The sequence below is a fragment of the Echinops telfairi genome, unplaced genomic scaffold (genome assembly GCF_000313985.2).
Source record: "Echinops telfairi isolate 266 unplaced genomic scaffold, ASM31398v2 ScPeMD7_7421;HRSCAF=8459, whole genome shotgun sequence".
NCBI classification, from domain to species: domain Eukaryota; kingdom Metazoa; phylum Chordata; class Mammalia; order Afrosoricida; family Tenrecidae; genus Echinops; species Echinops telfairi.
Window position 1 is genome coordinate 4,548,472 of NW_022111321.1, and position 11,724 is coordinate 4,560,195.

Consider the following 11,724-nt stretch of genomic DNA (forward strand, 5'->3'; position numbering starts at 1 on the left):
GAAAAGCCACGGCCCGTGGAGCAGTCCGTGGAGCAGTCCTCCGCTACACGTGTGGGATTGCCAGGAGTTGGAATCAGCTCCGAACAGTCCCAACAGTAACCTAAGTAGGGTCTAGCCCCTCCCTGTCCGAGTCATTCACATGGGGGACTGCTTGACTATCGGTCAATTTCTTACAAATGCCGGAGAATCAGCAGAGACCCAAAGAAGTAGCTTGAGGGACCTAAAAATGATGGTCTATGAGTCAGTGCTTCAGCATGTTTAATTATTCAGTACAACTTCTGCCATGACCACTGCAAGGTGCCCCTGACCCAAGCCAGGCCTTTTCGATCACCTCATATGTACACAAAAGCTGGACATCACGAAGAGTAGAGATGTGTGGATGCCTTTGAATGATGGTGTTGGTGAAGAATATGAAGCATGCCATTGACTGCCGGAAGAATGTATAAATCTGTCTGAGAAGAAAGACAGTCGGAATGCTCCTTAGAATTCAGCAGAGTGAAATTTTATCTCAGAACCTTTGCATCTATTATTGGGAGGGACCAATCCCGGAAGAAGGACGTGGCTCTTTGTAAAGTCGAACTCCAACTACAGTATTGCCATTGAGTCGATGCCAACTCAGAGCGACCCTGTAGGACAGAGTAGAACCGCCCCTGTGGATTACCAAGCTGGTAACTGTTTATAGGCGTAGAAAGCCCCGTCTTTCTCCTGAAGAGTGACTGGTAGTCTCGAACTGCTGACCTTGTGGTTAGCGTAACCACGATGCCACTAGGGCTCCTTGGTAACGTAGAGGGTCAGTGCAAAAGAGGGAGACCCTCCGTGAGATGGGCTGACACAGTGGCTTGCAACAATGTGCTCAATAGAGCAATGGTTGCGATAATGGTGCCGGGGAGGGTCGTGTTTCATTCTGTTGTACAGAGTGACAGCTCCATGGTACTTAACAATAGCAACCACAACAACTATTGTCATTCTAGAGATTCTTTCCCCCAGATTAGTTCATGTGGTCCTTCTTTGCCCACACAGCACAAATTCACTCCCCTATCAGTGCCCTTCTCGCACCGGATTGTAATAGCATGTCTGCCTGTCTTACCCACAACCCTTCAGGTTTCCCGGAGCAAAGGACTCTGTCCACCTTGCCCTCGCGTGGAGCTGGCCCCAGCATGGGGTTCTGGAAATCATGGCTGGATGAAGGCCCCCTGTCTTGTCCTGCCCTGGTCTAAGCCAAAGCAGCGTGCAGAAGATCGGTTAGCAGGAGACGTAGGTGGAGAACCAAAGGCTTTCTCATGTGGTTACCCATGTGGCACCAAGAGGCCCTGGCATGATGTCTGAGTTAGTTAATTGTGCCAGCCTGGCCAATAATCACATGTGGGGCTAATTGAAAGGCGGAGGGATAAATGGGTGGTGAGCCTCGCCTTTCTAGTTCTCTGGTCTCTTGTTTTGTGATGGTTGCACCGCGTGCAGCTGCCTTAGCAGTTCCCTGCTTCAGCTTGCAAGATTGACTTCCTACAAGACATCCCCAAGGAGAAGCTACATGGACCTATCCTGATGCAGCCCTGGGTGCTGGAGCAGCCGTGTGGAGACCCCTGCTAGTGCTGAGATGCTTGTTCGTTCACTGACTCAGCTTTCCTCCTGCAGTCGGCATCATTGCCTCTGTTTTGTGAGGTGGAGGACTTTGTGGACTGGTGTTGGGTAAATGGGTTAATGTTGGACTTGTGGGCTTGAGCAGCATTGGGTTGGGATGTTTTCGTGATGCACATTTTCTTTACATAAAACTCTCTCTTATACACGAGTTGCTGTGGATTTGTTTCTCCAAAGTACCTAGACTAATACAATGTCATATGAACAGGGACTTTTTAATACCCCAAATCTACTGTAATCACTGGCCATCGGTAAATACGTAAAAGCATCTTGAAGGAAAATCATTAGAGTCATGAGAATCCAAATGAAGAAAGGCATTCTCTCTCCCCCCCTCCTTTTTCTTCCTTCACTCACTCTATTGAAGGCTTCCTCTTTACCAATTGCTATATTTACGTCTAACTGAGGACAGGACAGTAGTAATTATGGTACGAAGGAAATAGTAGGTGTAACAGGCATCATTAGAAGGGGCCCTTAACCTCGCCAAAGCGAGGCGTATGGTTTTCAGCGGCTCTTTCATCCAGAGTGGGGAGCCGGGTCCTTATCGTTGTCTGTTCTTAGTCTGGAAGCTCTGCTGAAAACTGTCCACTTTGGGTGATTCTGTTGGCATTTGAAATACCTGTGACATAACTTCCAGGATCCCAGCAGCACATAAGCCACCACAGTATGACACGAACAGAAACAAGGGCAGCGAAAACGAGGATGGTGCTCAATGAGCTGGTTTGACACTGTGGCTGCCATAATGGGCTCGAGCACGGGGATCGCTGTAGAGATGGCGCCCGACTGCGCAGTGTCTCTTCCTGTTGTTCAAAGTGTCCCTATGGAGCCGACCGATGGCACCCAAACTTAACCTCTTCTATGCATATGTATTTGGGTGTAGGGATGAAGGCCCCAGCCATGCTTGTGGGGAAGACAAGTGACAAAAGTGATGCTTACGTTGCTTTGTAGAAAGGAAGGAAGGTAAGAAAGAAAGAGCTGAAGGGGTGGAAGTGAGTGGCAAGGGCTTCAGGCCAGGAAGAGGAGTCACTGATGATGGCAAAGCTCAGAGAGGAAAGCAGCAAGTCAGGTGCCATTTTATCGCACCTCAGCCCCTACCTTTCCCTTCCAGGCATTACTGGAAGTCTTTGCCAAATGTGAGACTGGCATGCGGGTGAGCACAGAGGCCCCAGAGGGTCTGGTATGGAAGGCGGAGCCTTCTCACTGTGAGAAGAGTCCATGGAAACCACCAGGGACTAGCGGTGGTCTAATGGGGAGAGAGGAGTGAATTACGGACAGACTGTGCACATAAAGATCCCGCTACTGGCAGCCTTCTTCCGGGATGAATATTGGAACACACTTAAATTAGATCGAGGTACGCCCACCCTGTCATGTGATCCTGAATCTTGGGGGAGGGGCTTTGTAATTTGCAAAAGCATGCTTAATATTATAATTTCATTTCTTGAAGGCAAGCCTGTAGAAAGAAGTGCAATTGTTTTGCACTATTAAAAAGGTTATACAATAGAAAAAGTATTTTAGCTGTGGGTTTGCAAATGTTCTGTGTATGAATGTCACTGACTGACCGAGGGTTAGGGAAAAACTAAAATTTGCCACTGGGGATTAGGGACAAGGTTGAAGAAATGTAGAGCGCCAGTAAAATAAAAATCCTACAGTTAATTTCAGCGTTAAGGAGGGAAATTTGTTTTGCTCTGTTCTTGGCATTTTTTAAAACATGCATAACAAAATCATCCTATTTTACATTCATTACCCACCATGCTCGACTCATTGGCAGCCATTGGAGATTCATAAATAAAACAACTGCACCCTTGCCTCCAGGGAGTTTATAAACTACTAGATAATTGAGGCCCAGGCCTCAATAATAGCCTAACGTGACAAGTACCATAATAGATATGTGTACAAAGGAAACAGGAAAGGAAGAGATTAAGTCCAAGCTATTTAATTACGTTTGTATAATTCTTATAATTGACACCATAAGCTGACATTGGGGAACACCAATTCCTTTGAACATCCGGGAGAGCATCAACCCCATGATCAAGATGTACCAGGGTAAGATGTCTTGGTCAAGGTACTGAGACTAGGTAATCAGAGTTAACTAAGTAACCTCAGGTTTAAGGGGCCTCTATGCCTAGCCCCTCTGTGACAGCACACTAAATATGACCTTATTATTATTACTGTTGTTATTATTATTATTAAGATACAAATTAAGATTTCATTTCAGGAACCAAATCTATTCAACTCTTTAAGCCATTGACCTGTGAGGGATTTGGTCTTGATATCCAAGGTTTGTTCCTGTAAAAATTCTCCATCTACTTTATAGCCTCAAGAACCCTGGTGGCATAGTGGTTATGCATTGAGCTGTTAACTGCAAGGGCAGCAGTTCGAAACCACCAGTCTCCCCTTGAGAGAAAGATGAGCCTCATAAAGAGTTTCAGTCTTGGGAATCCACAGGGGCAGGTCTACCCTGTCCTATAAGGTCACCATGAGTTGGCATCGACTTGATGGCAGTGAGTTTGCTTTATTGTTTTTTACAGACTCTGATCTGTTGTGAGTAAGAGGAAAGACCAGGCTTGAGAAGCAGACAGACCTGGTTTAAATCTGGCTATGCCAGCCTGGGCAAGCCCTTTGATGCTCTGGCTCTCCGTATTCCATGTGGCACATCAGGAAATTAAACAATATGCTACATAAAGGCACCTGGCCCAGAGTAGGTGGCTCTGCTTCTATCTCTACCAGGGTGCCTTAGACCCAGCTACCGATATCTCTTACCAGGACTGTGCAAAGGTTTTTCACCATTCAAAAGGTTTTTTCACCATTTCGTTTGGGTCACCCCAATTCACCCATACTGTCACAAATGAAAGATAAAAAAAATCCTCACCATGATCCATCATACTGCTTTCTAAAACACTGGACATTAGTGGATCATAGAAACAATTTTTCTCTTGAGCCACCACAGGTACGTTTAAGAGGTGACACAGAATAGCGATACCAGATTGCAATGTGAGTTGTAATCAGTAAGTATCATCTCATGAAACTGAAAAAATATCATGATCCTTCTGGTCAAAGAAGGCCATCGGCCTACAATACCCTGCTTCCTTTGTTGGCCCCATTTCTCATACCCTTCCCTCAATTCCCTTCCCTCACATTCCTTCCATATACCATGTTCCTGTTGGCACAGGCTGTTTTCCTCTCTGCCTAGGTACTGACCACTAGACTGTCCTCTAGGTCCCAACTCATGTACCACTTTTTCCAAGCATGCCTTCTGGGGCTCTATCTTGGACCCCCTTACAGGTAAAATCTACCTGCAGCTTAAAAAAAAATTACTTCTAAGAGGATGCTGAGCCATGGTGGCATAGTGATTAATGCGTTCAGCTGCAATCCACAAGGTCAACGGTTGGAAACCAACAGCCGCTCCACAGGAGACAGATGAGGCTTTCTACTCCAGTAGAGTTACAGCCTCGGAAATGCACAAGGGCAGTTCTACCCTGCCCTATAGGGTGGCTACAAGCTGGCATCGACTCGATGGCAGTGAGTATCCAGTTCATGTAAGCCTTAAGGCGCCAGAGTTTTGATGGCAACCATCCTGTCTACTACAGTACCCAGGGCCTCTCCCAGGCTGGCGCTGTTGATTGATTGACAGGTGAGGGAAGGATTGAACCATCCAACTCACCTCCTTCCCTTCTTGGCAGAGGTGTGTTGTGTGCCTAGGCTCGGAATTTCCTAACTTTTTTCCTTGGCCTTAGTGTTTCTCACCCACTAAAGCCGCATCAAAGTCTTTTAAGTGTGGAGGCGGTCATACTTTGAACCGGGGGAAATAGAATAATAATTTCCATCAGGGTTTCAGAGAGCATCTGGCCCTCACTCGTTCCCCAAAGCACAGCTCCGTGTGCATCTCCACCTTAGCTTGGCAACCTTGAGGGCTCTAGGGGCACGCCTGACCAGGAGGCGTCTCTCGTGTCCTCCCCCGCCCCCCAGCCCCGCCCCGCCCTTGAACTAGTGGAAGCCCGCATGCCCGCGGACTGCAGGGAAAAGGCGCCGCGGCGGCAGGTGACTTGCGTCTCCAGGCCCCAGTGCCACGCCGGGGACGTCGTCGGCCTCCCCAAGCCCCAGCCGCGGGCCTCTGCAGCCATCTTCAAGGAGGAGGGACGGAGGCGCGGTCTCGGGCCGCGGACCCGCCCTCGCCGCCGGGCCGCCCAGCCGCGCTCTCCCCGCGCCGCGCCGCGCCGCACCCGGGCTCCACTTCCCCCCCCAGCCCGGCCCGGCCCGGCGGACCCCGTTCCCCGCCGCTCGGCCCCGCGGTGCGCGCAGAGGCCGCCATGGGCAGCGCGCGCTGGCTCGCGCTGGGCAGCCTGGTGGCCATGGCCGGGCTCCTGGAAGGCCGGGTCGTGCGCGAGGAGGAGGCCGGCTTTGGCGAATGTGACAAGTTCTTCTACGCCGAGACGCCCCCCGCGCTGCCGGCGGCCGAGGCCCACGTGAAGCTGTGCCAGCGCTCCGCGGGCGCCGCGCACTTCGCCACGCTGTACAGCACCCAGCACCGCACCCCCGTGTACTCGGCGTTCCGCGCCGCGCGCCCCGGGGCCGGCGGCGAGCCGGAGCGCGGGCTGGTGGAGCCGCAGGTAAGCGGGTGGTCCCGGCCGCAGGGCTCTCCGCCCTCGAGCGCCCGGCATCTCCCCGAGGGCAGGGCCCGGAAAGGCCACCCCCAAGGCTCGGGTGACTTCGGTCCGGAACCCGCGGTTTCGGATCCACCCGGCCGCACCCCCGGAGGAAGCGCCTTCGGCACTCCCCGGTCAAAGCCGCGATTGGGCGTTCCGGAGCCGCCGAGGGGTGGGCTGGGTGGGGGGTCGCCCGGCGGGTGCCTCTCGCTCCGTGCCCGCCGCGGTCCTCTGCAGCGCCGCGCTCGGTTCCTGCGTGGCGAGACAGAAACCGGGAGGCGAGTGCATCCTGCAGAAAGCGGAGGCTGGGCGTCCGCGGGCGTGGCGCAGGTTTTGGCCACCAGGACGCATTCTCATTTTACACAGGCGGAGGTGGAGGCTCGGGGCTGGGGTGGGGGCGTGAAGAGCCCAAATGGTGAGATGGGGCAGGTCTTTCGAAGATGGGTTACTGTCCCTTCTAGACAGAAAAAGAAGGAAAAAAAAAACAAGTCGTCCCTTCCACACCAATCATGTGGTAAATCCGAGTTAGGGCGATAAATAAAGGTATCGATTAAAAAAAAAATTTAACCAGATCGTTACAAATAGTAAGGGATCATGGACTGCCTCGGTCGCATGGGAAAGACAGACCAGTTTTTCCTGATTCTGCATATCTATATTATCAGACCTCTTAGAAAACATGTCCCCTCCCCGGTGTTCTGTCCTGCCTGGTTTGGTCAGACAGTTGAGCACCCCACCCCACCCCCACCCAACCTGCCTGCATCTTTCTGTGCCTCGACTCCACTCCGGGACACCCAGCCAAGCACCCTCTCCTATCACTAGCCAGAGACCCCTGGCCCTGCAACCTAGGTCACCCTAGCTGGGGGAGTAGCCAGCCTCCTCAGCACCATCCACGCCTAATGGCTGCAGCCTGGCCCCTACTACTTTGGTAAACTGGAGACTACAGGGTTCTTAACTGCGCTCAGCTATTTCTAGCTCTGAGATCTTGTCTAGATCTCAAGCAATTCTCCCTTCAGCTTCCTTCCCTGTCTCCCCCTCCAATTGCCCTCCCTCACTTGTTGACGTGAGGGCCCATGAGATCAGGGGTGAGATCATACCGTGGTAGATTATCGAAAGGTAAGCGGTATTTTAATCTGAAGTTAGTTGGTCCCTAAGTACACCCCTAGGACTCTCAGACTGTCCCCCAGCTCATTATTCTCTGTGAAGCCAAGCGACAGGACCAGCTCCTTTTGCCTTGAGGCTTTCATTAACTCCTCAGGGAGACAGAACGTACCCATGAAAAAGACATGGGAAGAAGATACGCCAAACAGCTTTCGATGATATGCTGAGCACAGTTAGTAATCGCTTGCTGTGTGCCAGGTTTCGTGAGAATCGAGTGCGGCTCCAGAACTCCAGGGTCAGCAGGTGGGACTTGTCCTAGAGATGTAGTGTCTGATGAGAATCTGGTTGCCTGGGTTCCAATCCCAGTTCCTCTGTGGACCAGTTGTAAATTTGGACCAGGTTCCCTTGGAGAGCCATCATAGGGGGGTTGTGAGGGTCAAATGCACTGTTACACGTAAAGCTCCGAGAGGTGTCTGGCACTAAGTACCAGCTGCTGACACATAAACATAAAAGTCAGAACAATTTAATAGAAGTAAACAAAGCCCTAATATATTAACCAGTCTTTGAAAGGACAGGGCAAACTGTCAGGTTAGGGGAATCTGTGCTGTGGCTGGAAGGATGAGGTCAAGCACAGGAGGAGGAAGACAAGCCCAAGGGGGCCATTTAAAGCAGAAAGACTATAGTGAGTGAGAAACGCATGGCAAGTGTAGGGATCAGTGCTTGGGGGGTGGTTGGAACAGCTAATCTAGTGTCAGTGAATCAGAAAGTAGTGGAAGGGAATAGACTGCGGTCTACCCAAGTGTTCAGAATGAACGGGAATAATGGAAGGGAGGGGTCCGGTATGAAGACGTAGTCAAGGAAGGCTTAAAGAGGCAGATCCTGAAGGAGCCCTAAGGGACATGACTTGGCTGGGAAGAAATTGAACCTCGTCATACAGGCTTTGTGGACCCTGATGCCTCAATGGAATAAGGAGGAACGGGCCAAAAGATAGGATGGAGGTCCTTTCAATGGCAGCTTGAGACCTGACTGGTATCACAGTTCAGAAAAGTACAACAGGAAGCCAAAAGCTCCAGCCAGGATGGTCACCTTGGCTGAGCGAAGCGGGGTGCTTCAGGTCGACTCAGTCAGGAACTAGAAGGAACTAGAAGGGTGAGAAGAAAGCAGTAGATGGAGTTGCCAAATGTGGGTGTGTTGTAAGTGCACTGCAGCAAACCTGACTCCCCAGAGCCCATGTCCCTACTGCAGGAAGACGCTCAGGTCCCCGTGTGAACTTTTGGATGCTTCAGAGCAGGATGTGATGCTGAGTCACTTGGGGCCCACATTACCTTTGCATGAAGTGGGTGTTATCAAGAGGTGGAGAAGAGGGGTGGGACTGGAGATTAAAGGTGAGTTGGTGTTTGCCTTCAGGTGAGCTTGAGTCAGGTAGGGCTAGATTGACACTTACTAGGACTCCTAAGGCCCTATTTGGCAGGTTTGTGACTATCCCGGAATTTCTCTTTGAAAAAAGCTCTGACAGCAAGTATCATAGAAACACATCGCCAGGGCAAAGTTCAAACCACAGCCCTCTGAGGAATGGCTCCTGCCTGCAGCTCCAGCCCTGTCACTTACTCCTCCCCACCCCCACATATTCTGCTCTAATATTACCCAATGGCCTGTCTGTCATTTCTGTTTCTTTTTTTATCCTGAGCCCTCATGTTCCGAATGCCCCATCTTGCCCTTCACTTCTTTCTCCACATTCCGTTCTATAACCTATAAAACTCTGCCGAGAAAGGATTCCCCACCCCCTCACAGTTAACTCCACCTCCTGAGTTAGGTCCATCTCTATTTACGTGCTGACCGACTTACCGTATTGTTTTACATGCACCCCGCTATGTATCTTTTTCCCCAACCTGAGCCCTTGAAGGCGGAGTGCATTGCATTCCGTCTTGTATACGTAGTGTCCAGTGCACAGAAAGCCTTCCGGAAGTGGTGAGTAAAAGAACTGTATGTTGCGGGAGGATCAGCCAGGCAGCAGTACGGGAGACGTTCTGATTGAGATTTTCTTTTGTTTTGATGAGGGAGCTCCCTGTTCCAGTAGCTTGCCCCATCGCTGGCTAGCAGCCCCTGTTAGAGACATGTTCCACATGCAGACCGGGAGCCTCCCCACAGTCCAGCCATCAGTCAGCTATGGCATTTGGAACTGTCCCAACGGATTTGGACCCCTTCTCTCCAGAACAGCCCTTCAGTGTTGAATACCAGGGCTCATGTCTGCCCATGCTGGGCCTTGTTTTCCTGGACCTCTCTGAGAGTCAGAATTGGGAATTTAAAAGGAGGCAGGGTGAACAGAGGGTGGGCGGGCTTTCTGTGGTACACCACCGTCTTTAAGAAGAGAGTAGGGTGACGGTGATAAAGAGATGAGATAGAGCTTGAAGGAAGAGGCTTGGACAATTTTCAGTCAAGACTCTGTCATCCTTAGTGCAGGGAGCTTCACACCATTTAGTCCCTCAGCAACTCTCGATTGAATGTGGAAGGATTGGAGGAGGAGGTACTGGTGACACCCTTCTGAAGTGGTCAGTTCAAGCCAAAAGCCAACTTCTAAGACGCCCGTCATTTTAAAAGCATGAACCCGGGCAGCAACTGACCTTGTAGACAGTAATAAGAACAACTTACAGTTATTTAATCATATGAACATACTGAGAGGGAGGTATCATTCTCTTCATTGAGAGCTGTGGTGCAAATGGCTCATTGATTAATGAGTTGATAGGCCCAACTTCATACAGCTTGGCCTTGAGCTCATGGACTGTCTATTCCAAGTCCAGTGCTCTTTCATTATACCACGGGGAATCTTTGAGGACACGGTATAGATTTACTGCATTACTGATCTTATGACTTTGTAAGATCTTTCCTAAGAGGATTCTAAAATGTTGTTATTACCTGCTGTAGAGTCAGTCAGCCAGTAGAATGAACTGCTCCCTGGTCCTGCACCATCCCCATGGGTGCTTGTGGATCAGACCATCGTGAGCCTTAGGATTTTCATTGACTGACTTGTGGACGTTCCTCACCAGGTCTTTCTTCCTAGCCTCTCTTAGTCAGGAAGCTGTGCTGAAACCTGTTTAGCACCTCGGCAACACAGAACCCTCCACTGACAAAAGGGTAATGAGCTCTCATCAAGTACATTGGCTGGAGATTGAGCCCAGGTATCTTACATGGAAGGTGAGAATTCTATCACCGTACCACCACTGGCTCATTCTTAATCCCGACTGCACAGCTACTTTCCAATACTTGTCAGACAAGCGGGAGCACAGCTTTACCGACACCCATGGCTCTCAGAGTGCCACTTTCTGAAGTGAAGGAGGTCGTCTATTCCTAGAGGGCCCACCGAGGGCATATTTAAAATCTTATCACCAGCTGGAATCTTGGTTAAGCCCTTGGTCTTTAACTTCCACCCCTGGCTTCCTGCTGATAGACGTCAAAATGATCAGAAGCACCCGTAGAGCAGGAGAATGCCTGTGGAGAGTGATGGCGCATGTGGACCTTTGAGTGAATGGTGGGGTGGAGTTAAGGGACTTCAGAAACAGCAAGGTGTCCGAGCTACCTCCACTTGCCCTGTCCTAAGCAACCACGAGGCGTGTTGTCACAAAACAAGAGTGAGCAATGGCATTCCATTCTAGTAGGTTATCCTGGTATGGCTGGGAAGCAGCTCCCTCAGAGAGAAGGTTCCAGAGCAGCTCACGCACATGTCCGCCCTCACCGTGGTGCTGCCTCACAAACAGGAACCACCCGTGCTGTGCTTCGTGGCATTTTCCTCCTCTCCTGGCTTTTCCCTTATCACCGCGCCCGGACGTTCCGTTTGATGTGGCAGGCTAGTCTCAGGAGCAACTTAAAGTTCTTGGCTTACATTGGCAGAACATTCCAGGGTCATTTTCTCTCGGAACAGTCCAGACCTGATACCACTCGACAGTGTTCTTTCCATACAGAACTCCGTTTTGGCCCCTGGAGGAGGACTGTCCTTCCCGTGGGCAAGGGGTTTCACAAGGTAACTCGTCTAAGGGAGGGGTCCGGTATGAAGACGTAGTCAAGGAAGGCTTAAAGAGGCAGATCCTGAAGGAGCCCTAAGGGACATGACTTGGCTGGGAAGAAATTGAACCTCGTCATACAGGCTTTGTGGACCCTGATGCCTCAATGGAATAAGGAGGAACGGGCCAAAAGATAGGATGGAGGTCCTTTCAATGGCAGCTTGAGACCTGACTGGTATCACAGTTCAGAAAAGTACAACAGGAAGCCAAAAGCTCCAGCCAGGATGGTCACCTTGGCTGAGCGAAGCGGGGTGCTTCAGGTCGACTCAGTCAGGAACTAGAAGGAACTAGAAGGG

General features: G+C 50.7%; 1 protein-coding gene across 1 annotated transcript in view; it reads left to right on the forward strand.

The window, feature by feature from the left end:
- The first annotated feature begins 5,939 nt into the window (after window positions 1–5,939).
- ENDOD1 (endonuclease domain containing 1) overlaps window positions 5,940–11,724 on the forward strand; it is a 45,797-nt gene continuing 40,012 nt past the window's right edge. The window contains exon 1 of the mRNA XM_004709018.3: window positions 5,940–6,239. Within this exon, the coding sequence (XP_004709075.1) occupies window positions 5,940–6,239 (300 nt within the window). The remainder of the gene's footprint in view (window positions 6,240–11,724) is intronic.